At 40.6% G+C, this 27,671-nt stretch overlaps 1 protein-coding gene across 11 annotated transcripts in view; it reads right to left on the bottom strand.

The window, feature by feature from the left end:
- LOC135711662 (PDZ and LIM domain protein Zasp-like) overlaps positions 1-27,671 on the bottom strand; it is a 204,320-nt gene that overhangs the window by 50,251 nt on the left and 126,398 nt on the right. For 10 of the 11 annotated variants that reach the window (XM_065234547.1, XM_065234555.1, XM_065234553.1 and 7 more), the window contains exons 5-8: positions 6,966-7,117; positions 6,741-6,906; positions 6,501-6,670; positions 6,335-6,426 (exon numbers count right to left, since the gene is read on the bottom strand). In XM_065234547.1, coding sequence (XP_065090619.1) covers positions 6,335-6,426; positions 6,501-6,670; positions 6,741-6,906; positions 6,966-7,117 — 580 coding nt within the window. The remainder of the gene's footprint in view (positions 1-6,334; positions 6,427-6,500; positions 6,671-6,740; positions 6,907-6,965; positions 7,118-27,671) is intronic. The other variant, XM_065234548.1, reaches the window with a different exon arrangement.

Genomic DNA, 27,671 nt, shown 5'->3' on the forward strand with positions numbered 1-27,671 from the left:
AACGAATGGCATTTGTTCATTTTTCCATCATCATTATTTATTTTATTGTGCGATGTGTGCGGTTGAAAATTTATGATGAATCTTCACAGTCTTCTTCTAAAAAACTCATTGACTCTTATGAAAAGCTTTTTGCAATAAATTGAATTGCACAAAACAAATCTGTATAAAAATCTCCAATTTCGAAAACATCACATTTTAAGCAAAACAAATAGAATTTCAACCATTTTTTTGATTATCATACTTGTCTCTTCTACATAACGAACTGCGACAACTGAAAGTTTTTTTCCATTCTATAATTTGCTGCATCATATTGCAGTAAAATTTGTAGAAAACATCTAGAAATGAAATAATTGTTATCAAAACATGTTTATAACACGTTACGTGTATCATATAGTGAAGTTATAATTCAGTATTGCAACTCCAATTACTTGTTTATAACACATTTATAACTGATTGTATTTGATGAAAACTTCCTAGCCTTATATACAACATGTTTTCATATGTTATTTTTGGAGGCATGAGTAGAACTGAAATATAGCTTATTAATAACATATTATAAATAAGTTACAGTCAAGATTCATGTTTGCTAATGGTTCTAAAACTGACATATAAAAACATATTGTATATAAGGCTAGCAAGTTTTCACCAAATACAATCAGTTATAAATGTGTTATAAACAGGTAATTGAGTCATGCAATACCGAATTATAACTTCAAAATAACAAGTGTCTGTCAGAGAGGTTGAATACTTCACAAAAAAAACAATACGCCGGGTTTAAAACAAGATTTTTTCTAAGCAATCAATATATAACTTATTTACAACTGAGATTTGCTACATTTATCATCAACGATGATGCAAGTGTTACTTGGGATGCCTATTATATTGAGCACATATTTTTGAATCACTCATACGAACATACCAACTCGACAAGATGAGAATCACCGAAGCTATTTCAGTTTGAAGCTTTTCTTCGATTATATGAGTGAGGTCGCGGAAGTGCCTACCACCCCCTCTCTAAGGACGCTTATAAGATTGAGCAATTGCATTTAAATAATTCATCGGAATACACCAAATCGATAAGATAAGAAACTTATTTCATTTTGAAATTTGACTTCCATTGGTACACCGGCAGTGTTGGCAGAAAAGCGATTTTTGGATTGATTTTTCAAACCACATAAATATTTCAACAGTTATTACTTTTATTAGAGACATTCTAGCTCCATACTTCCTTCAGCAAAGTTGTAAGGTACTCCCTGGACTATATTTAAACATGGTAAGTTTGTTCAGGCAAAAATTGTGGTCTCTAGAGATAAAAATGCATAAAAGTAGGTTTTCCCATAATAATTTTAAGATAAAAATTTCAAACGCAATGCGGCAAGCCGGGCTTCACTCAATCGTCCCCAAACTATGCATAGTTGTTTGGGACCCCAAATGGAACCAAACAAGGATTGTTCTAGCTTTATGAGGTGAAGTTTACGTTTTTTCCTTAAAACGGTGATCCACTCTAATGGAGATGCGGGTTCAACTACTCTATTTCCAGTTTATAGTAAGTACATCAAAGCAGTGGAGGTTTGATTTGCACCAAACTGAAAATATGTAAATAGAGTATTGTTATAAGTACGTGTGTTTTGCAGATTTCAATACAAAAGTAAGATTTTTTTCCTTGATTTATTTTCCGTCGATCTTGTTTTCCGTGCTAAGCACCAATGCTACCGACGCCAGGCAGACAGCTCTCACACCTGGACCCTACCTATCGATCCATGAACTCATGAACCGGGGACCAACGGCTTTACTTCGGGAAGCCGTGATCAGAGATGTTATGCCTCAGAACATCCCAGCGGCGCCGACTGGAATTTAACCCAAGCCTGCTGGGGTGAGAGGTAATCACGCTTACCACTACACCACCATCGCCGCTAACAATAAGAATAACGGCTTATTTTTAGCTGTGGCTTTTTGAATTCAATGGCAGTTAGTATAAAATCCAGTTGAACATAATAAGAAAAGTGGTGAAAGATGGAATTAGAGAAAACATTCCAGGACTTGGAATTTTTTCTGAATCCTGCACTTATAACATTAAATAGGCTTGGCATCCATGTATTCTGTTTTAATGTGATTTTATTTCGTTCATTATTTTGATCGTGTGATCTCAAGAGTCTGCTTTGTGCTTCGGTTGAGAGAGGTTGTGCCGTTCCTCCGTGGCGTGTTATTAGTCCCGTGCGCGATAATTTAATCTGATTGAATTAGTTTTTGCAAACGTTTTGTTCTGGAATTAATGATACAATGGTGTTTTGTGTGCTCTCACATTGTTTTTTGTTATCCGGCATATGACCTCAATCACGCCTGATCTATTGTTCGCGCGCTGATCTATTTTTCTGTTGCAGCGATGAGCAACGTCTTTGTGTAGTGTTAAAGAAGAAAGTCCGAAAACACATGACCTTGATTATGCGTGGAGTGTGTTCTTTTGTGGATGCGAGCTAGAAGAGCGTTATCAGTGATTGCGGTGGTTCAAGGAACATTAAATAAAGCATTTTCGAAAACATGACGCTGCAAAGTCAATAGGCCAATCGGGTGAGATCTTTTCATTTTATCTATTTAGATTCCATTTGTGTCACTGATTTATAAAATGCTCTATATTGACAAATAGAGCTTCCAAATCATTCACCCTCCCACTAACACAACTCTTTCCGTCCTGTGACACCTATGAAGGTAGTATGGGTTCCCTGCACCTTCTTAAGTAGATGTTGAATTAACTTTCCCTCCCGTCCCCTGCGATTGTAAGGATGTGGCCAGGTGTATAATGCGATGCTTGTTTTGTAGATTTTATGTTTGTGTGGGGAAAATCACAAATCCCAAGTGATATTTTCTGCGTCAACACACGATATTTTCTGCAAAACGTATTAGTTGACCATTAAACAGCCACCCACGATTTGTACAATCGCATATGCTTTGCTATGCTATTTTGATCGTGTGATCTCAAATTGCAACCAAATTTAGTGCAACTTTTTAGAACTAAAAACCATTGAAAGGTTTAGTGGAATTTTGATTCCTTTGCTCATTTTAATATGGACCAAATGAAAAAAAAAATGCGTGATATCATAATTGAGTGCAGTGATGGTGTAATCATTAGCAAGTTGATATATATGCTTTCATACGCTCTCTACATCACGCATGATTTTGAAGCAAAATATCATGCTTGATTTTGATGTTAAAAGTTTCTTTGATATTGCAAGACTATTCACTACGTGTAAAGTTAAAGCTGAGAGATACATCTACGCAAAAATCATTCCGTTGTACCACTAGCGTGCCCAGGAGTCTTGTTAAGGAGGGGCAATTTTTTTCTATGGTGCATTTAATCTGATGATGGGGAGAACTAAAAAGTGCGTGGGAGATGGCGCTGTCCATCCATCACTGTTTCCCTACGATTTAATTTAGCTAATTTTATTTAGTTTTTGCTCCGGTGGTGGTTCATCTTCTTCAATGCAAACTGCTTTCAGACAACCAATGTCTGACAATTGGTAATTGGCAATTTAATCCCATCGACGATGTCGATGATGAACCGTCCTAAAGAACCGCCGGTCGGGGTGACAGAAAATGATACCGAACATTCAGCATGCTTTCAAGATGATATAAAGGACAGACCCGAATTTATTGCAACGCACATAAACAGCTGTAACTTTTTAACCACGGTAATAAATGACTTGAAATATTCAGAAAGGATTCTTAGACGATTTTTTAGTAAGACAATAGACCAAGGTTCAATTGCAAACTAATACCCACATTTCAATTAGGCAATCCAAAAGCTGTCTTTAAACTTTGTACAGCTGCAAAAAAGTCCATCCTCAGAATTCCTTGAGGTTCTTTTCGAAATCTTTAGAATTCTATGAGCTCTTTTGAAATTCTTCTCAGAAGTCCTCTGGAATTATTTTTAGAACTCTTCTTGTCTTTTACTCTGAACACCTTGGTTTTGAAACTCCCTTAGAATTTCAAAAGAATTTCCTAAAAAAAAAATATTCTCGGAATGAACCAGAAATTATTGGTACTGGCTTTAAATTTTCCTCAAAATCCGTTTGGAATGTAACTCTAATTTTGATTTTCTCGGTATTATTTTTGAAATTATCATGGAACTATCTACAAGATGCACAAGAAATAATCTGCAGAATTTTCTTTGAATTCTCCCCAGAAATATTTTGGAACTGTCATAAGAATTGAATATCCTTAAGGTTCTTCTCGGAATATTTTAAAACTTTTTTTTCTCACAACACCTTTGCACTGAAATTATCCTAAAGTTTCAGCAGAACTTCCTCTGCATTCTCCAGAAATTCTTCCCATAATAAGCTTGAAATTATCCTCGGAATTCACTTTAAATTTTTCTCAACATCCCTTTGAAATTTCATTCAAAATTTGATTCTCTCGGTATTCTTTTCGAAATTATATTGGAAATATCTGCAGGATTTAGTAGAAATTATCCGCAGAATTTTCATGGAATCATCCCCAGAAATCTTCTCTTTTAGAACTGTCCTCAGAATTCAATACCTCTGAGATTCTCCTCGGAAGTCAAGTTTAAGTTGCCCGCCCGTTCACTAAAACGTTGTAGTTTTTCTACCAGAAATGTTCAATAAAGCTTACCCCTCCATTCACCAGAACTGTGCAACTTTTACATCAGGTATTTTCAATTCAGCTTGCCTCTCGATGCGGCAGATTGTTGCAAATCTTTCATCAGAAATCTTCAATACAAACTTGCCCCCATAAAATTTTACACCAGAAAATTTCAATTGATCAGAACGATGCAAATTTTCCACCGTTAAGTTCAATAAAAAATACTTCTCCAATCTTCTGAAATGTGCAGATTTATTTTTTCCATTTTCCACCAGACATTTTAAATATAACTTGCTTCTCCTATGATCAGTATGTTGCAGGTTTCCACCAAATTTTCAGTAAAGCAGCTTCCCTCCAATCATCAGAATGGTACAAATTTTACACCAGCAATTATCATTAATGTTTGTTTCTCTATTCAGCAGAAGGATGCAAATTTGAGACCAACAATTTTCCAAAAAACTTGCCAATCCGAACGGTGCAGATTTTTCACCAGAAATTTTCAAAAAAGCTTAATTTTAAATAAAGTTTGTAAGTTGTGTAAGTTTCGGTTGCGTTCGGTTGTAAAGCAAACATCATGAAACTCAATCTCACCACAATTTGGTGAGATTTGCAGCTGGTGAGTTTTCGATATTCCATGCTGCGATATCACAGCGTGCAATATCAACAGCAGTTGTTTGCAAGTTGATTTTTGTCTACGAAAATCAAGCGTGATCTTGTTTTTTGGTGAGATTTGATTTTTTGATACTTTTCCAACACTGATTGAGTGTATATTCCTGAAAAATAACATAGAAGAACAGAAGTGAGGGTCTTGCCCATTGAAATTTGCATGGTTTGTACCATAAGACGGGGCATTAATACTGAGGGTGTTGTTGTTGTTGTTTAAGTCCACTTTCTACTGTCAAAATTTTGCTTCAATTAGAATAGTTTAAGCGATATACTTATAGTAAATAATAAAATGAAAACTGGACAAACTTTAGACTCTGACTCACAATTACAGAAATTGGATTTCCATCAGCGGGTGCCAACTTTCGACACTCCAAATTAATCTAGGGTACACGCCAAGTGCGAGTGACATGTTTTCCGCGTGACTCACCGGATCAGGATCGCGTGTTTGCCAAAATTCCATTTTTTCCGATACATTTTCCCAAAAGTCCATGAAATTATTTGACCATTTGCCAGCAACCAGCTTCAGATATGTGCTAGTTTGTGTTGCCGTGTTTCTGATGTGTACAAATGTCACTCAAAATTTAGTTTTTAGCATTCATAAGTGTCAGTGATTGGTTAGTTGATTGAAAGCCAAAACGAACAGACAAAAAAAAAACTCATTCACACGAGCATTGCAAATTACAGAACGCGTCATGTCGGAAAATGTCCACCTAATGAATGAACCCGCGCGAACGGAGGGAGAGAAGAGAGCACGTTTCTTGGGACACTTTTTACAGCAAGAAATTTAAAAACTGTTTTCGCGTGATTTTTAGAGTGACGTCAAAAAAAAAATGCTCATCTCACTAACTCACGAACCACTGATGCGGCATGACGATGCTCGAGGTGGGGTTGCATATGCAGTAGTAGTAGTAGCAAATATGAAGTAAGATCATTCTCGGTGCGAACCGGATGATCGCACGTTCGGATTATTAATCAATCAACCGATCGGATGTGAAAATGTTTCCATCACCATCATTCAGTAGCTTCAACATACAAGCCAGTGCGAAGTAGTGGGGGAACAGATCCTCATTACCTGGTTCCGGATCGTCGCCCTGCTCGTGCAGCATCTTGTACACCTCGGAGTTGGCCGGCGAGTAGACGCGCTCGTTCTTCTTGAAGTTGACTCTAAAACGGGGAAAAAGAGGTTTCAATCGGTCGTCCGTTGAGTTTAAGTTCAATATACGGTGCCAGTGGCCTACCCTAGAACGCCTCCAGCGAGGACCTCAGCCTGAGAGGACAGCGTTTCGGCGATCGTTTCGTCACTGTAGATGGCAACCGGGGTGTTGTACTGATTGTTGACGATGCTCTTGATGGGTCCTTCTTCTCCGTTGGTCTGCTCCGGTTGCTGCTGTTGTGCTTGCAGTTGCTGCTGCAATTGAAATTGGTTTTATTGTAGCTCTAGCATTAGCAACATACCGGCAACAATAGGTTAAACTCACTGGGAAAGGCTTGGCAGCCTGGTTGTGTCCGCTACCGATGTGCTGAACTGGCTGTGGAGTCGCAGCCAGCGAGGTCTTCGTCACCGGAGTGATGTTTCCGGGCAGAGATGGCGAAGGCGATGGGATCGATCCGGTTGGAGTGACCGATGGTCTCCAGGCTGTGCCTCTGTTGATTTCAAATTAAGGTTAATATTTATCAAAAGTAATTCGGATGGTCAACCAAACCTGGAAATTGAGAGCTCGAAGGAATTTCCCGCTGACATGATGACATCCTGTGCTTCCTTGTGACGCAGATTGAATACGTCGGTGGCGTTGACCTTGACCAAGGCATCACCTGCCATGAGACCAGCCTGATCGGCTACGCTTCCACCATTTACCTGCGGAAATCGAAAGTGGGGAGATCAAAACAAACAGAATGTCATTACTCGTTCATCGATGGCATTGATTAAGGGTAAATAATCGGCAATGACGACGACGACGACGCAGGTAATGAAAATAAATACCCATGAAAATATCACCGAATGCTAATTTGGCGAGGTGTGTATGTTTGTAACCAGTCAGATTCATTGCCAATGGTGACTGTCGCTTTCCTGTAGACAAAGCAACTCCGATGGCAAAATCATCGAAAGGGAAGGTTAATTGGACTCTGAGGTAAAGTCGAGTCCACTGGGAATCGAAACTGCTGTTGTCTGCTGAGTCTATTTTTGGGCAATTCCACACGCGAGATCGATTTCAGTTCGCCAAAACCAGCAAACCATTACCACCCGCAGCAGGAGGTCGTGCTCGAATAAATCATTTATCACAAATAGATTCTATTTCTGGGAGTGCTTTTCACTTTCCTTTCGGGTCGTTGTCGTAACCAATAAATAAATGGGTGCTTCAGCGCGGAAAATCCGAAACAAGGGGGCACGTTTTCATCCCATTAATTCTTTTTTGTTTGTGTCGTTAAATATATTTACTTCAACCCCGCCGTGCCACGCCATCAGAGGTGCACGGAACTCCTTCGGGGTGATTTTCATTGCTAATGAAGCTATTAGCGGCGTGACTTTGCAGCGGCATGCGAGAGGAGCGATTTACTTTCATTTCGCGTTCTATGAAGTGCAGGGAGCAAATCTGAACCCTTGGTTGGACTGCGCGGCAGATAAAGAAAAAGCCGTGATTCGTGCAGGGCCCTGTCGGTTGATGCCTGGTCGCATTCTCGAGACTATGGTATTTGTTGTTATTAAATGCCGTTAGAAACAATTAGTAGGTATGTTTGAGCAAATGAACGGAGGTGCTGCCGGTTGGAGCCCCAGGTAGGGTGTGTTCGAGTGACAATTAAGTCATCAGAAGTTGACGGCATGTGTCAAACGGTCACTGGAGATCTTTGTGAATTTGGCTTTCATTGCTTGAATTTGAAAGTGAGTTCTTGCGATCACAATGCGTGAAAGTTGAAGGTTCTTGACATCGATGGTTGAATTTATGAAAATTATTAACAATCACACTGTCTCAGTGAAACTAAGCTAAGAAGACATTCAAAATAAACGTTTCATAGACGCAGTTAAAGCTGTGGAAGTGGGGTTTTGATATTTCCCAAGTTATGACGTTGATATATCAGAGGATTTCCAGAGAAGAGTCTTAGGTCTTCCAGAAATAATTAGATTTTTGCCTAACTGGAGTCATCAACATTGTTTATCATATCAAATCTAGAGGAATGTGAATGAAACTGAATGAACAAGAAAAAAGGCGGTGCTTTCGCACTTCAGTGTGTCCTGGTTCGACCCCAGCCGAGGTCATTCGGATTTTTATGAGGTGAAAACATGTTGGGTCACGTCTTCCTTTGGAAGGGACGTACAGCCGTTGAACTCGACCCCACCGTACGCCTTAAAAATGCTCACTTGCTCCAATGAAGACAGGCACCTACATCATCAAGTGCATTAAGAAATTTATAGATCTTCTTTTCCTTTATTTAACGTCGGTCTCTGTTCCGCAATCTAGTGCCAATCATCGACGGACATCGATTGCCATCCATTGACGGCAACCGAATGTGCAGGAAGGCAGCTTCCACACCTGCGTAGGATATCGCACCCATTCACAACACACATGGGCCAGGACCAACGGCTTTACTTCCCTTCCGAAGGAAGACGTGACCAGAGATTTTTATGCCTCAGAAAAATCCCACCGACCTTGGCTGGGAATGAAGCCAGATTCATTGGGGTGTGAGAAAGCAGTCACGCTTACCACTACACCACCGGCGCCGTTGTTTAAGTGAATACAAATTGCTCCACCCCTAGTGATAAAAACAGACGCTAGAAACAAATTCCAGGGTAGTTCAATTGACTTCATCGTAGTTCAAATAAATTTCGTAAACTATGGGCAATTCCATAAAAAGTTCTTAAAAATAACGCGAAAAATAACCCTTAGCTCAGCCGGTAAAGGAGCAGCTATAATGCAAGACCATGCTGGAGGCGGCTTGATTTAGTTCCCGGTCCCGGTCTAAAGGGCGAACACGAAATTATTGCGACACATTCAAAGGGGCATAATTTTTTTTACCATTTGGTAAAAATCAACCAAATTTTGCACACTTTCTCATTGATGTGTATTGTGTACATGCTGTCAAACTCGAAGTCGTGTTTTTCGATTCAACGAAAATGGAGGTGAACCAACGCGAGTTGAGAGAACACATTCTTTCCAAACACCTGGAATTTTCTGACCTGTCGCACCGGCAGTTGGGAAAAATGTTGAACATTCACCATTCAACCGTCTCCAGAGTGTTGAAGCGGTTCCAGGAGCGGTTGACGTTGGACCACGGCAAAGGAGCTGGAAGAAAACCAGGACCGGAGAACAAAAAATACGGAGGGAAAGGTGAAGCGGATGATTAAAGCAAATCCCAACGTCTCAAGCCGTGATTTGGCTAAAAAGATCGGCATGTCGCAGAGCTACGTCCAGAATGCAAAGAAGAGAGCTGGACTACATACATACAAGGTACAGAACTTCCCAAACCGCGATGAGCGGCAACAATCGACGGCTAAAACTCGGGCACGGAAGCTCTACGAGAAGATGCTGACAAAATATGGCTGCTGTGTGATGGACGACGAAACGTATATAAAAGCCGATTTTAAGCAAATTCCGGGGTTGGAGTTTTTCACCGGCAAGAGCAAGTTCGATGTGGACGACAAATTTAAGAAGAAGAAAATGTCGAAGTTCGCCTCCAAATATCTCATTTGGCAGGCCATCTGCTCTTGCGGACTGAGGAGTGAGCCTTTCGTGACAAAGGGCACAGTAAATGGCGAGATCTACAAATCTGAGTGCCTCGAGAAGCGCCTTTTGCCGTTCTTGCAGCAGCACGACGAAGCTCCGCTATTTTGGCCAGATTTGGCATCATGCCACTATTCTAAAAGTGTCCTGGAGTGGTATGAGGCCAATTCTGTCCATTTTGTTCCAAAGAACATGAATCCGCCAAACTGTCCGGAGCTGCGCCCGGTGGAGCAGTACTGGGCAATAATGAAGCGGGAACTTCTGAAGAGCAAAGAGCAAGAAGACAGTCAAAGACGAGAAGGACATGTTAAGAAAATGGAAAAAAAAAACTGAGAAACTGGTACCGGATGACACTGTAAAGACTTTGATGGAGGGCATCAAGCGAAAATGCGTTCAATTTTACACTCAAGGCTCCATCGATTAACTTTTCTTTTGATTTTTGAAGTAAATATATGTATAAAACTACCCTAAAATTTTGGTTTGATTCTAAACATTATAAGAAAATTGGCATGACATTTTCGGTGTCGCAATAATTTCGTGTTCGCCCTTTAGCAATTTTTTGGGGTTGAAAAATGTCTCGTCTTTTCAGCACACTTAGAAACATTGATGTAAATTTGGGTGCTCTGAGACTGACATATACGAACGTCAATTTTGACATCAAATTCAAAGTCGCGGAGCTCTTAATTTTACATTACATGTTTGTTTAAATCTCATACTTTATGTCAAAGATGAATTCCGTCACGTGTAAGATTAAATATTTCTAAGTGTGTGGACATAGAGTATGATTGCCATGCCATACAATTATACTAACAGTACAGGTTCAGACTTAGAAAGCTCTCAATTAACAACTGTAGAAGTGTTCAAAGAACATTCAGTTGAGGGCCGGTGTAAAGTCCTAGTAGGGACGTAATCAGTGCTGGCCTAATCATTAGCAAAATTATATTTTTTTTTCATTCTCATACGTTCTCAGTATCACGCGCGACTTTGGAACGAAATACCATGTTTGATATTGATTCTAATAGCTCTTTTGATATTGCAAGACTATGCACAACATGTAAAATTGTATCTGAGAGTTGACTCAACACAAAAATGCTTCCGTTGCAAATCGTTTTCTTAAGTTAAGTTTGCTATCTCTCTTTACTCTTCACCGATGTCAAACACGAAGTTACTGCAGTTATAATAATTTAAGGAAAGTTTAGACTTTCGAAGAAGATTAAAGACAGGACAGCTCCATAAACTTTAGGAATATTTTGAGAAACTTTATGAAGAGAAATCCAGAGAATTCCTGGGCAATTCAGATTTTGTTTATATCTATTATGGGAACTTTACAGAAGTCCAGAGATTTTCGGGACAGTTTATACATTTTTGGCACAGTTTCATTTTCGAGAACTTCAACTTGATGTAGCTTTGAAAAAAAAACACGAAAGCTTGGAGATCCTTAGAGTAGAACAAATAATTTCATGGAAATTACTGGAACATTAAACAAGTTCTGTAAAACTCATGTAAATTTCTGAACACTTCAGCAAAGTTCCGATATCAGATTTTCAGATTTGCAGTCTTAGGGTTGATGCATATATTATGCTCTAGGGGGAGGGAGGGGTTCTAAGATTTTGTGACAAGCAATGCATTAGGTAAAGGAAAAACGTCACGATAGGGGGGGGGGGTAAATTTCTCCTCGATTTAGCGTGACATAATTAATGCATGGGCCCTTACAGCAATCAAACGATTATAAATTTCGTTTCTTTTTTCCCTTGATTTTTTTTCCGTCGATCTTGTTTTCCGTACTGAATACCAACGCTACCGACTCCACGGAAGGCAATTTCCACACCTGGACCCTACCTATCGACCCATCAACTCATGAACCAGGGACCAACGGATTTACTTCCCTTCCGAAGGACGGCGCGACTGAGATTGAACCCAGGCCTTTTGGGGAGAGAGACAATCACGCTTACGACTACACCACCGGCACCGCTATAAACTTCCCTTCATTCGACTGTTCGGTGTACTAAACTGCCATTTACTTCAGAAGAGTAAAGATATTTTTAAGAAGTCTCATTATTTTCAGGGATATTCCGAAGACTTGGAGGAAGATTAGAAAATGATTTCAAGGAAGATCTGGAATTATTTCCTAACTTGTTTCACAGAAAAATCCTAATAAGTTGTGATTGATTCTAAACGTAAATTCTAAAGAAACATTCAAGGTGGTTCAAATAGCATCCTGTATAGAAATCTAAGAATATTCTGTCGATAATTCAAAGCATTATATGCGATCATCTAGCCTGATATGCTCCTCTTTGTGTTTTAACGACTGGATTTGAGGCGAACAGCGTTTTGCGGGATAACATCTGGCATTTTCAAAAAATGTCCCACCCACTAGGCTTTTGCAGCCTTGGTGACTTTCTGAAGACACAGGAATTTAAAGGGTATACTGGAAGCATTTTTAGGGAATTTTAATGCAAAAAATTCAACTAGAGTCTGAAGCATGATTCCGTGGAAATTTAAGACTACAGATATGTTCGGAAGAACGCGTTACCCACTGACTTCTACCCACCGCTTTTTCCCGACGAATTTTTCAACCAATGGGCCTGGTTTTCTGCGAGTGACTGTTTCTCCATTGGCACCACTCAAATGCAAAAAATCAGATCGGCTGGTTGAAAACCCGCTGAGAAAGGGCAGTGGGTAGAACTCAGTGGATAACTCGTTCTTCAAGGGATAGCTGTAATACATAGAAAAAGAAATTGTGAAAAGAATTCCACGTGAATTTTAATGAGAATTAGAGAAGAGAAATTCCCAACAAAAGTTTATTAGATTAGAATTCCAAAATAGTTATGGGATTTATATTTCTAAAGAAATGGAAGAAAGAACACCTGTGAAGCTTGATGTGAATTTGAAGATAGTTCTGAGTAAGTTCCTGGACAATTAAAAAGATTATTCGATGGTAGTTCTGATGGTACTTCTGAGGAGAGTTCGTACGAGAGTTTCAAAGCAAATTTCGTGTGGTATTCCTATGCAATTCCTAGCAGAATTTAAAAGCAACTTGAACGAGAATTCTATAAGAATTCAGTGGAAACGATTATATCGGAATTAATAATAATATTGGTAGGCTGTAGGATTTCAGAAAAAAAATTTTAGATGGATGTATGGAATTTCATGAAAAAAAAAATCAATACAAATTATGTAAAGGGTTCAAAGGTAAGTGAAATTTTTCTAAGAATCACCATGTTCGTGCAAGCGACTACTACTGCCTCTACCCTTAGCATAAAATAATAACTGCACCTACCCATAGATGTCATCCCTGGTCCCATGATAATTGCCATTGCTTGTTATGTAGTGTTACATAGCCTCTGCCATGGTAGGAAGGTCAAAAAAACAATCTAGTTTTATTATTTCCGTCCATCACACGACGTACAAATTGGGTCCTGTCCGTGCACGATCACACCGATACAGAAATCAATCAAGATTTCAAAAACAAATAAGATTCCGATTCTTCTGATTCTCAACACAAGGTTTTCAACTTTTAAAAAGTGATAATTTTATCACTGTTTTCATGGAAAAAAAAAACCGTTTTCCCCAAACCCAGTCGTCATAATTGAGTACTGCAATGCACCGAAACCCAGACACCTAGTCCATAAATCCGGACACTTTTAAAAGTTAATTATCAAAGCCAACCATGCTCAAAACAGCACGTAAAATTTATTATGACTTTATTTCATCGTTCAGAAGCATCAGATATGTTCATTATGTTGCAAAAAAGACCTACTAATTAATTAAAAATAAAATTTACCACTTGGTTGCACATCGTTCTGCTTGATCCTCGAAAGTTATAGAATAACGCTGCTGTTGTGCCTCCGCTCATTTTCACTTTGGACAACGTACTGAGTGGTATCAGCAGCAAGCAGGATCAAGTTAGCGATAAAAGGTGGAATGTTTCCCTCTCTCTCTGCCATCGTGCGGAACATCCCGCATAACAGTGAATAAAAGTACGCTTAAAAAAACTTTCTTGACGAGGTTAGCTAGGCATCAACAATAAAATATAAATGTTATGCAAATACTTGAAGTAAAATTGTAACAATTCGCGTTTAAGTAAAATTTTAAAACAGCCTACACTGATTGACGACAAATAATCCATCATAAAAAAATCCACGAGCGAATATTTTCTCTCACAGCCTCAATCTCTCAACATGCCATGTAAATTGATGCCACATGATATGTGATTTCCCTTTCACAGACTATAAAATAGAGTACTTAGCCCTGAAAAAAAAAAACAATTAGATTTCGTTGAATATGTAAGAAAGGAGGAACTTTGGATGTTTATCTTACTGCATATGTAGAGGTACCATACATGTTTTAAACACTGTTACTATTAACAGAACTTAGCATATGCATAATTTTCCATTGAACAACAGTTGCATATGAAGGAAAATTAATGCAGAAGCATGGTAACATGATTAATTAAATTGAACAATTTTCATTAATATTGTTTTTTTTTTTTTTTAAGATTTCGTGTGTTTTGTGAACGCACATCCATTATTTTGCATAAAAAATAAGGTGTTTCTGTGGTGGGAAAAAAAGTGATTTCCATATCACAGATTACAGATTTCAGTCAGTCAGTGTTGTTAGCTTTGCATGTAGTACGATTCGTAGATAGGTGAATTTGTTTCCATTGCGTTAATTATGGCTACATTCAATGACCATTTCCAAAAACAGTCAATCCAAAAGTATTTTTTGACTAAGCACTACGTCTGTGATTTATATATGGAGGTAGACTTTGTGGAAATCGAAAATGGAACATGTAACAAAATTATGAAAGATTTTAAACGTTAATAACTCAGCTGCCCCTGGACCAATTTTAATGATTTTATCACCAATCGATCAGAAATGTTTCTACGCATCGATAGTTTTGACTGTTTAAATAATTGACAAAGTGGCAAATATCAAGCATTGCTCAAAAGTGTCGAAATAACTAACAAAGCATATGCTGCTTCCCCAACACAGTCATCAGAGAATCGTTTCTAGACGAAACATGTAGATGTAACATTACTGCTTCCCCAATACTGTCATCAGAGAGTCGTTATTGGACGAAACAAGTCGAAGTGGCAATTACCTCCAATCTTCGGGCGTGTGCGAATAGGGAGAATGCAATTGCCTAACAGTTTTGCACACTCATCGCCATATTCAGAACCACACGCCCCCAACGACCGCACAAAATGCTCTCCAGCGTTGTAATCTTGTAACCAAACTTGGAAGCAAGTGAAATCTACGAAGCACCTCGCTGCGGCCTTCCAACCTGTCGCAGACACCAGTTCAACCCCTGTCCAGCAGCAGACGTGCCGAGACTCGTGCCAGTGCACATTCATTGAACCGAAGAATATTTGATTGTCCGGTCCGATTTGCTAATCCAGCTGCCTACACTTAATAATCATCTTCCAGAGACTTTAAGCCTGTACTAGCATTGGCCCTTTTCTGGGCTATCAAGATTTTCCAAAAGAGTTAAATTTCTGAACATGTTCCAACTAAGCTTCAAATCAGAAGGTTCTTTTCTGGGCAATCATAGTCATAAGCAGAGAGAGCCCCGCTCAAATTCCTATTCTTGCACAAAACACAAGCTCCTGCTGCAGTTAACAAATAACATTTAATATATAAGACCACGTAGTCCTACGTCACCATAGCGTACAACCCCATAGGGCTGTCCCTTGTTGTTTTTACGATTCTTGGAGGACCATAAGCAACTAAAAGCTGACTAAAAGTAAATTGGTACGCACAAAAAGCCCCGTAATTCGTGATTCAATAAATATAAAAAGTCCATTAATGGTTGCTTTACAGTAGTTTTATTAAAACTACAGCATTAGATGGTTAAATTTCTCGAAATCTCGAACCTTCCTCTTGATAGAGCACACTGGAAACGTACAAGGAATCACCGCATTTCTTCCATTTTGCCCGCATTTGCTGGATGTCTTTGACTGCCCCACCGCCTCGTCGAAGTCGTTGTTTTGAAATTGCCCAGTATTTTTCGATTGGTCGAAGTTCTGGGCAATTTGGAGGATTCATTAGCCTGGGGACAAAATCGATCTTGTTGGCAGCATATCACTCCAGAACCACCTTGGAGTAGCTGGCAGCTGGCCAAATCGGACCAAAAGAAGACTTTGCCCCTATGCTTGCGGATGAACGGCAATACACGCTTTTTTATTTATTCTTCGATGTAAACTTGGGATGTCATCGTCGAGGATGTGACGAATGGTTCCATTTCAGGCCACAACTGAAAATTGCTTGCCAAATCATGTTCGGCAAACACGAACTTGAATATTCCCGACACATCCCCGCGTCCAGTCGCGATATAAAACTTTTGACCGGGAAGCTGCTTAAAACCGAGTTTGACATATTTTTCGTCATCGATCAAAGTGCAGCCCTTGTGTTTCGTCAAAACACGGTCGTACAAGAGACTTGCACGCTTTTTGGTCATGGAATTCTGCTTCATGTGCCGGTTCGGATGTTTACTGGATGTGTACGACTTGTATCCTTCCCTGGTAAGGATGTTCCGCACCGTTTGAAAGTTGGCGTTGTACCTTCTGGCCACATCTCGGATCGAAAGACCGGGGTTGGCTTTAATGAACCTCAACACCTTGCTGCGCAGCTGACGATCCCTGGCTCCAGTTTTTTCGTAGATTCGCTGATTTCTTTCCACACTCAAGGTTTCCTTGTAGGTTTTGAGCACTTGACAAACTGTTGTTGTTGATCAAACTTGCACCAGTTGTTCTCTATAGAAGTGTAAACAAACCACTGTCAAAGATTCCCAACACTAGAGGCGTGCTAGCGGCGCGCGAGGGGCGTACCAATTTACTTCTAGTCAGTCTTTAACTAGAACGAACTTAACCGTTAAGTGCTCGACTGGGTACCCGAGTTCCCAGCTCCCATTTGAATAGCATAGTGTAGGGGAAAGAAAATAAAAAAAATCGAGCACATACAGTTTACTACCCCATTTCCGGCCTATTAAGCACAACCTGAACTTAGTCTTTATTAATCTAGTGCAGTTTAGCACAAAACGGAATGTTATTGTTACTGATGGCTTCCAAATTTATTTACCTTTCCGTATGTACCGTAAGATTTGAAAAAGATAAACCAATCGTTGAGATATTGTCAAAAGTCTAATAGCGAATTTGTTTATTATTCAGTTCCAACCTGGATCGGGTATCAAGATCGGGTCTGCTTGTTTTCTGACAAACGTCAGTTTGATCGTTTGTTTTTAAAACCTAACTCAGGTTGAGGTTCGCACTGACAAAAAGTTCGATTTCGCACTGGGTTGGAACTGGTTTCAACCCCGATAATAAACAAGTTCGCTATAACAGTACTTCTTGTCGCCAAACTCGGCCTAACGCATTGAAACGCTATTGAAACGCACATGAATTCACTTCGGCCTATCGGATGAAGATAAAAAATTAATTCGGTCGGAGCGCTTCTTTTGTTTTTGGGAATAATGGGTGCAAACCTTCATATCACTCGTTCTCATTGCCTTCGTTCGGTAGCTTATTAACTAAAGTATCGCCCCAAACGCATAATTGACTTGTTAACTCTGAAATCTTGGATTTATTTGAAGTTTTCTGCTCGATAGGCCCAAATTGAGCGGTTAGGCCGAAGTACCGTAAGGGTTAAAAAAATGCCTTCTGCATGTCTTTACCTTTTATCGTAAATGAAGTGATAGACAGTAATTTTTTGCAGAAGGATGCTCTGGAATAAAGGGTGTCCACGATGAAATTGCCACACACAAAATTGATTCGCAAAATTCGAGTTTTCATCCGATTGCCATCAAATTTTCAGGGATTGAGAAATAACTATTAAACTTCATTTTACCATTTTACTCGTATTTTATTTACAGTCCATACGCAAATGCCCGCACCTTGGCCTTAACCCCGGCCATAAGATTCTGCACAACCTGTGAATCAACCGTTTTTTGCATGTAAACCCATACTTTCTTCAGTTCCTCGACTGTCTTCACTACCTTAGGTCGTTTAAGAAGGTGCTGCTTCATAATCGCCCAGTACTTCTCGATGTGGCGGAGCTCCGGAGTGTTGGGAGGGTTGAACATTTTCGGCACGAAATTGACCTTATTGTCCGCATACCACTTCAGCACGTCCTTGGAGTAGTGGCATGAGGCCAAATCCGGCCAGAAGATTGTTGGGACGTTGTGGGCCTCCAGGAGAGGAAGCAGCCGCTTCTGGAGGCACTCTTTTATGTACACCTGTCCGTTCCACGTGTCCTGGGTCACGAAAGGTGCACTCCGCTTCCCGCACGTGCAGATGGCTTGCCAAACCAGGAATTTCTTCGCAAATTTGGACATCTTCTGAGTGCGGACATGCTCCGGAACGCTGAACTTATCCTTGGCCGTGAAAAACAGGTTGCCGGGGATCTGTTTGAAGTCGGCCTTCACATATGTTTCGTCGTCCATGATGCAGCATTCAACTTTCGTCAGCATGTTGAGGTACAACTTCCTGGCACGGGTTTTGGCGGACTTGTTCTGCTTCTCGTCGCGATTAGGGGCCTTTTGTACCTTGAACGTTCGAAGCCCAGCCTTAGTTTTGGCCTTCTGGACAAAACTTCGGCTTAGGTGCAGCTTCTTAGCCACATCCCTAACGGAGGCGTTCGGATTTTGGTTGAAGGCCCCAACTACGCGGTTGTGATTTTTGGTGTTGTACGGAATACTTTTTCCTTCACTTCTGGGCTTCCGATCGGTGGTCAACCGTTCCTTGAACCGCTTAATCACTCGCGACACCGTGGAATTCGCGATTCCCAACGTTTTAGCGATGGAACGATGGGAGAGATCCTTGTTCTCGTGATGAATGCGCAAGATTTTATCACGCACGAGCTGTTCTTTCGACTCCATTTCCGCGAGTTTTGATCACAGGACTTTAAAACTTGCAGGATGTAAATAATGCACTATGAACTAAATCCACCCAAATTTTCATTAAATTCTACCCAACGGTTAAAAAGTTAGAGCAATTTCATAGTGTGGCAATTTCATCGTGGACACCCTTTATGATGCAAATTCTTGCAAAAAATCAGCTCTCATTTATCTCTCTGACGATATTAGGTGAAGAAGTGTCAATCCATCAGTCATTTCCCCTTCACTGGAAGATTGATTTTTGATTTTCTAAAAATCAGGCTTTGCAAGGATGGAATATCCCAGACGTGATCAAATATGGAGATTCCAATACACATTAATCGATTCAGTACGGTTTTACCGAGTTTTTGAATTGCGGAACTGTTCGGTAAAAGTTTAAAAATCTGTGGAAAATTTATTAATGAGAAAATTTGTTCTGAACTTGTACATACTTAGTTCTGTTAACCCCATTTAATGATAGAAAATAACATTGATCGATTTCATTGATTCCTTACGGATAACGGTCATTTGAATTTTTACCGACTTTTTCAGCAATTCAAAAACCCAGTAAAAAATACTGACTCCTGTTAAAAAATCTTAGTGTGTAGGTATAAATTATTCGCTTTATTTAGTAACCTGACGCTTGATTCAATTACGATAGGGTGGTCATTTTCATGACTCGAATGGCGTAGCAAACCCTCACTACGACGTTTTCGTGGTATATTTGAAATTCTTGTATGGTTATTTGAATATTTTTCTCCTCCTTAATATGGGCTACCTTTTCATAAAATGATAAGGGTTTATTAAAAATTGGCGAATTTCAACCATCGGCTACGTAATAAATTGAACTATTCAGTACAACTTTACCCTTGCTCGGAACTCCCACACAAACACAGCAGCATTGTTTAATTTATCCGTTTCGTCTACCTCTCCTCTAGTAGCGCAAGGTCCGATAAAATGTTTTACCCAGCTAGAACTCAATCTTATCAGTAAGCCCCGAGGGCTTGAGTTGTGAAACTTCCCTTTCCTTTCCCTTGCTGGCTTCTAGCAGTGAAGTGACGGCCCAGAATGGAGGGAAAAAAACTTCCAGTCGTGCGTCTGAGTCTTGCTCATCGCTGAATAGCATTCGAAGCACCATGACGGGAACTTGCCGCACATAAAAAGCTGAAATTGAATGCAAAAGCCTATCGGTCCGGGAACGGCAATAATTTATGACCTAGAATAAAATAGCGCGATAAAACACGCGTTTAACTTTTTTGTTGTTGTTGTTGTTGTTGTTGTTGTTGTTGTCGCCGTTGAAGTTGCAGCTGTTCAGGTACTCTCTCGCTTCCATAGTAGGCAAGCACACGGACAGCGCACTTGCCAGTAAGTGCTGCGATGGCAGGGGCCATTCAACTGCAATTGCAACTCGGAATTGCCTTGTCGACCGACGATCGAAGCGACGATCATCGCCGTTGGTCATAACTTTACCGAGCTGGTCAAATGAAGGCGGCCTGCATTGCATACCTACTAGCAGTGCAAGTATGATCTAGGAGCGAGTTCGTGCAAAAAATGCGGTAGGAAGAGATAAATGAAAATTCAGACAATCAACAACGACAGAATGCGACATAAATCAAACTTTGAGATAGTTTCTTGTGCAGCGTGGAACCCGATGCGTAACCTATCCAAGAATTGAAACTATGTGAACGAAACAAGTTCTGAGCCATTATAGCGCACGTTTCCCATAGATGTCTAGTAAATCACACTCCCAGAAATGAAAACCTCATTGACATCGATTATAAATCAATCAAACCATGCGCCGTAAGTGCCCAGCAATCACTCGTTGCACTTTGTTACCGCGTCAGGGAATGGCATTCTCAAGACCCAGACAAATCGCAACCCCACATGCAAGTGGCACACAAAACACTAACCCCAGAACCTTCACTTCTTCTAGCTGTCTAGAAGCAATAATCCACCCCATGAAAGTAGGGTGTGTTTTGCAGTCAGCCAACGAGCCAGCGCTCGGATTTATTGGCTGTGTTCTAGAGTTGGATGTGTTGCTTATTTTCTACTTTATGAAAATGGCTTTTCCTCCTCACATATTCCCCAGTCAGTTGCGATCTAGGTGACAATAGATGGCGACGTCGCCCAATAGCCGAGACCGAGCCGAGCGATCGTGATTATGCCACATTACTTCTCTCGGGGGCTCCCATTTATCACTTGCGCCTTCGACCGGCTGAGAACCACTTTTCAAGAGCTCCAAAGTTCAGCAACCAGTCACGTCGCCGTCATCCATCTATCTCGAAAGATTCTGGCTTCGATCGTCGTCTATTGAAGGGGTCACAAATCCCCCCAGAGAGGATTGCTCGATATTTCATCAATCGACGAACGTGTTCGCTAGAAATGACTCACCGCGGCGGTGTACGGATTCCGTTGATTTGCGAGGCACCGAAAGTGCGGTGCCATGTTTATCTGGAAAGTGTTTATAGGTGAGCAGAATTTTGCCATTTTTCAAACCCGTGTGCTCGCCAGCGTCAGCACCCGGGCGGCCGGCCGGCCAGTTAATGGTTGGTCATTTCGATACTTGTCCGGTAGCGAACAAACAAGCCACCGAACAGTGGAGTCATAAATTTATCATCACGTGTGCGAGTATGTAGGAATGTGGGTCTCTCGTTCTTTTGCCCCGCGCGCTGTAGGTCCTAATAGGCTACCGGAACGTTGTCCATCTGACAGGCCAATTTGTTGTTAGCGAGTTCTGTTTTGGGACATGCTGGGAACTTGTTTCCAATAACTCCTGCAAACGGGGGTGGAGCGTAATAGCTAGTTCATTAGGTCATTTGAAGCGGAAGAAATGGTTTGAGTTTTCAGCAAGCTTCTAGGTGCTGTTTTAAATAATCGTTTATTAATTTGAAGGGCACTTTAAATGACTTTTAAGTTGAATTCTAAAGAATATGTTAAGGCCCATAAAATCTGCCAAACTTAAAAGACAACTCAGTTCTACTTATGTGTAATTTCGCAAATCTTGAGACTTAAGGTAAAGTGATCACACCAAAATCGATACATGATATTAGAGGGGAAACTCCAGAAGTAATTATTTAAAAACGTATTCAATACGATTCACTCACCATCTAGACCCAACTAAGTTCATAAGTTTTACATTCCAAAATTTCAATTGTAATGTTGGACAAACAACTCATACCTTCAGCAGAATCAATTTACGATGCGAGACTTCCTTTTCCCTTTCTTTCTCTCAACAAACCCTCGTGACGAATCAATCAACACCATCTTCTGAATCGTTTTTATTTTTTGCGTACTTAAATATCTTGTATTTTGCTAACTGACGTGGAACGCTCAAGAAAAGCAATCAAACATCTCACAAAAACACGGTACTGAGGGGAAGGCACGTAATAAAATAAAATGTTATTACCTCTGATACCGCTTCAGCGCCCGAGAATGGACAACTTTTGGTTGGGTATCGGTGGGAACTTTTACCCAACGTTCAATGTATTATCAATCGCCTAGACTGATGACCCGGCTCGTGTCCGGCTGCGGCCCTTCTGCCGGTCCACGAGTTGTGAAACATTGTAGGTAATTCCGGTTGTTGCAATATTTTTTATGCAACGCGACGAGCTCGTAAATTTGCTCACCCGAAGGCAAAAGGCAGTTGGCGATGGTTAATTGATCGGTGGACGTTTATAGATATTCACCTCATGAGTGATTGATGATCATCGCCGGCCAACTTCTCGCTGCTCAGTTTCAATCGAAGTCTCCGCCGAAATACCCCAGATTCGCTGGCTCGAGACGACTATCCCCATTCGGGCCATAAATTACTCGCCACTCAGTTGCCGAAAAAAAGCAAAACACTCTCGCCGCTCGCGTAAACCGCTTAGAGTGGAATAGCTGATAATTTACCACTAATTTCAACCAATCATCACGGCTCAGACAAATCACTTCGCTACATGTCGTCGTCGTCTTCGTCGTCATCTACAAAAAAATATATATGGAAGGAATCCAAATGACGCAGATAAATTTTAACCGGAAAGCGGTCTGCATTTCCAAGAAACCTTGAGTCGCGTGAGCCGATCAATTCCGATCCCGAAGCTGATGACGACGCGACTGCAGCTGGCATCTATGCTGTATCATGTGCGTCGAGTGGTGTGTCGAGCGAGCATAGCTCAGAAATGGGTTTCTTCGATACTCGTTTGGGATGCAGATGAATGGGGGAACGGGCGCGTGTTTGGTCGGTGACTCATACGAATTTTGATGCATTGGATCACCCCTGAAGGTATGAGTAAGGTGGTGAGAGTGATTTGTAGGACGATGCTGGTAGGCTGATTAAATAACTGCAAGGAAGTGTATCCAGCGTTGGAAAAGTTCGCTATATTTCACGATGTTCACCAAGAGTGCATGGTAAGTTTTCGCGTTTTTTTTTTTGACATAGGACTACGTCTTTGATTTCTATATGGGGGTACACTTTGTGAAAACCGAAAATGGAACATGTAACAAATTAAGAAAGATTTTGAACGTTAATAACTCGACAGCCCCTGGTCCAATTTCAATAACTTTATCACCAATCGATCAGAAATATGGCTACGCATCGATAACAATGCTGCCGAATGTTGATGTTCATCAAGAAACTATTGAAAAACTGGTAAATGTCCAGCATATGCTGCTTCCCCAGCACAGTCGTCAGAGAGTAGTAAGTAGACGAAACAAGTCGAAGTGGCATTCGCCTCCGATCTTTGGGCGCGATGGAGGATGGAATTGCGTAATATTTTGCACACTCATCGCCATACTCAGAACCACACGCTTCCAACGACCACACCACTGTGTGGTGGTGTTCGGTCGTCGAAATTAGTAGCAGTAGTAGCAGTGCTTTCGGCGTGTGGCGTTGAAAATTGTTCTCCAGTAACAACGAAAGCGAGCTGCAGAGCCCACATAAGCAACCATCAAAGGAGGAAAAACCATCAACCATCACTACAAAACGGTCCTTTTCAGGGCCACCAAAAATTTGTTAAAGAGTATTATTTGGACATTGGTCAAGGTCATCAGTTCCCGCAAGCAGCTAGCTATCAAGGCTCAACCTGTCTATAGAAGGTGTGGAATTGTAGGCCTGAATATATTGGTGCAATTAGTTTTTGCTCGGCTTCCATTCCGCACGATTCGTTTCTTTCGTTTAATCAATCACCCCTGTAGTGACGTCAAAAAAAATTGTTTCGATCGGCGCTTACATATGAAATTTAATGTGGATTATAGAATTTTTTGTGTGTTACCAAAATTTATGAATGGTTTGCCACTAAATGTTGAGATAATTTTGACGTTATTAACTACAACTTTTGCTCATAACTAAAATCTTTATAAGTTTATGCATCACGAATTAGAGTAGGCCAAACTTGGTACTGTTTTTTAGTGAATGTAAAACACATTCACTAAAAAACAGTAGTGACTTCTGTTTGCTCTGGTTCGTCATGCATAAGAGATACGGATTTAAGTTGTTCACAAAAGTTGTAGATAATAGCAAAACCTACAAAAGCTGAATACATCATTTTTGTTGATGAAAAAAGTTAGGGGCAAATGAATGTAAATGAATGCACAAAATGAATGCAAATGATTTTCCATGCCTGTGCAGGACTAGTTCTTAAATTGTAATGAAGATAATTTCGAGAATGCTATAATGACAATTTCATGGGATCACCAGAGGGAATCATAAAGGGTGATACGGTCAAAATTTGGTAAAGGGAAAACGCGTGTAAATCGGTGAAATCGTTTATTTAAAAAATCAAATTAAATTTCTTTTTCAAGTTCAATTAGTATAAAATTTAGGAAAAATATTCAGTTAGGCTTCCGCTTTTCCAAATCCGAATTGCCGGGCCTTACGCTTGACCCCTGCCATCAGATTTTGTACAGCCACCTTGTCCACCTTCTTCGCCGCAGAAAGCCAGTTTGCCTTGAAACTGCTGCTCGCCCTTAGCAGTTTTTTTGGTCTTCTTTAGGTTCCGCTTGACAATAGCCCAGTATTTCTCAATTGGGCGGAGCTCTGGCGTGTTGGGAGGGTTCTTGTCCTTGGGAACCACCTGCACGTTGTTGGCGGCGTACCACTCCATGGCCTTTTTACCGTAATGGCAAGATGCCAAATCCGGCCAAAACAGTACGGAACAACCGTGTTTCTTCAGGAAAGGCAGCAGACGTTTATTCAAACACTCTTTCACGTAAATTTCTTGGTTGACAGTCCCGGAAGCTATGAAAATGCTGCTTTTCAAGCCACAGGTACAGATGGCTTGCCAAACCAGATATTTCTTTGCGAACTTTGACAGTTTCATGTGCTTGAAAACATCTGCTACCTTTCCCCTTCCTTTTGCCGTATAAAACTCCTGTCCCGGAAGCTGCTTGTAGTCGGCTTTGACGTAGGTTTCGTCGTCCATTACCACGCAGTCAAACTTCGTCAGCATCGTCGTGTACAGCCTCCGGGATCGCGCTTTGGCCGTCGTATTTTGTTTATCATCGCGATTTGGAGTCACTACCTTCTTGTAAGTCGATAGTCCGGCTCGTTTTTTGGCTCGATGCACGGTTGTAGACGATACACCCAGCTTATTTGCGGCATCTCGGAGAGAGAGGTTAGGGTTTCGCTTGAAACTACCGGCAACTCTCTTTGTCGTCTCAGTGACTTCCGGTTTTCGATTTCCCCCCGATCCAGACTTCCTGGCTGTCGACAAACGTTCCCCAAACACTTTAATTACATTTGTAACGGTTGATTTGGCAACTTTTAGCGATTTTGCCAACTTTGCGTGCGAGTAGCTCGGATTTTCGCGATGCGCGAGCAAAATTTTGATACGCTGCTCTTCTTGCTTGGACGGCATTTTGACAACTGAAGAGTGAATTCCAAAATCAAAATAGGAGCAACATTCTACACACACACACCTTCAAAATGAGGGGTGTTCAGGTTTTTTAAATGCAAAATTGAAAGAAATACGTCAAGTTGATATTGACCAAATTTTGACCGTATCACCCTTTAATCACCCCGTTTACAATATAAAACTGATGTTAAGAATATGGATAATAATTAAGAAAATAAATATATTTAAAAGTTATTATCGAATTCCCAGCTATTTTACGGTTGTTTTCGATTCCCGATTAGCTCTCGGTTTTTCAGAATCAGTGGACTCTATGAATATTTGAATGGATCCACTATTTCGTCATTTGTGACCAATCTATTCACGAGTTTCGGTTGATATCGACTTCTGATGACATCAACGATGAAGCTCAGCGAGAGATACGAGATCCAGTTGTGCACGAATTATATACCGCAAGCATCTGTTAATGAGGATCTGCAACTTTCGAGTCTTCTTGATGGCGTACACTGAGGCAAATAGACTTAAGAATTTTATAAGGCTCAAAATGTGCACAACACATATGCATTTCATAAGCGTGACTTATGAATGATTTTCGGGTAACAGGAGGTAGCTTTTATACGCCTTTAACTATTCCATATTTCCAAGTGTTGAAAGAAGAATGGTCAACATACGAGCCCAGTAATCTCAACGTCCATGGTTCGGATCCAGTCTGCTCCGATTTATTATTTTTTGTTAACATTATTTTCCATAAGGCAAATCAACGAAATTCATACTTTCTAAAATTCACAAGTGTTTCTTATGGAATTACGTTCCATAAGAACGTTATTTACGTTTTTTTGCCTACGTGTATAAGAGCATAGATTTGGTGTTGAAAATCAATATTCGAATTTGGGAGCAAATTGCTACACAATTGTTTTCCTTGATTTGTTTTCCGTCGATCTTGTTTTCCTTCCTGAGAACTAATGCTACCGACGCCAGGGAGGCAGCTTACACACCTGGCTCCTACCTATCAACCCATCTCAACCCAATTCATGGACCGGGGACCAACGGCTTTACTCCACTGATCCGAGATTTTATGCCTCAGAAAATTCCACCAACGCCGACTGGGATTGAACCCAGGCCCTTTGGGGTGAGAAGCAATCACGCTTGCCTCTACACCACCGGTGCCACTGATTGCTGCATATTGCCAATTAAAAAAAAAATGTTTTGAAGTCTATTGATATAATAAATGAGCAAATAAATGTTTTTTTCATATTGGGTCTATCTTATAGGGATTTCAGAAACAAATGAACGCTTGAAGTATAAATCACGTTTAAATCCTTCGTGGGTACTATACATTCACAATTCTGTCGAAGAAACGATAATAGTGCGTTGACTTCCATTTCCACTCAGTTTCTCCAACATCCGAAACCAATCAAACTCATAAAAAGTTTAAACCATAAAAACACACCGTACTTCTGCGATTGCCAGAGAAAAGGTTTATCCCTCCATCCATCCATCCGTCCTACCTAGGTCTGCTTTACGATTTTCTTCCTGTCCATCATCGCTTTGGCAACCTGTCGCCACCGGCTGGCACTTATCCATCCATAAGCGATCATCATAAAAAAAAACCCATAACAAGCTTAGAACCGCAATTTGTGGTCAACCATCGTAGACAACGAACGCAACAACGTTGATCGATCGTCACATGAGACAAAAAAAAAAACAAAAAAGGATCTGCCGTTGCAGCCCGCACGACAAGGCGCAGATAAGATAAAGTCACTTTCTTTTGCGACAAGAACCTAGTTCCGTGAGCAGCAGGGAACCTTGACGGAGCGAGCGAGGGTGGACAGACCATATCGCATTAAAAATGACATCGTTTAGAGCTGCCTTGCGCTGAGCTTAAGCGGAAAGATTATTTATGGCTCTGTCGGAATCTGTTTGATATTTGCTGTTGCCGTTTGCCGATGCATTCTGGAAGAGGATCGGTCGTCGGACACGGTGGTGACTCGA

The sequence above is a fragment of the Ochlerotatus camptorhynchus genome, unplaced genomic scaffold (genome assembly GCF_037179485.1).
Source record: "Ochlerotatus camptorhynchus isolate MF236.1 unplaced genomic scaffold, CSIRO-AGI_Acam_v1.1 ptg000434l, whole genome shotgun sequence".
In the NCBI taxonomy this organism is placed as follows: Eukaryota; Metazoa; Arthropoda; class Insecta; order Diptera; family Culicidae; genus Ochlerotatus; species Ochlerotatus camptorhynchus.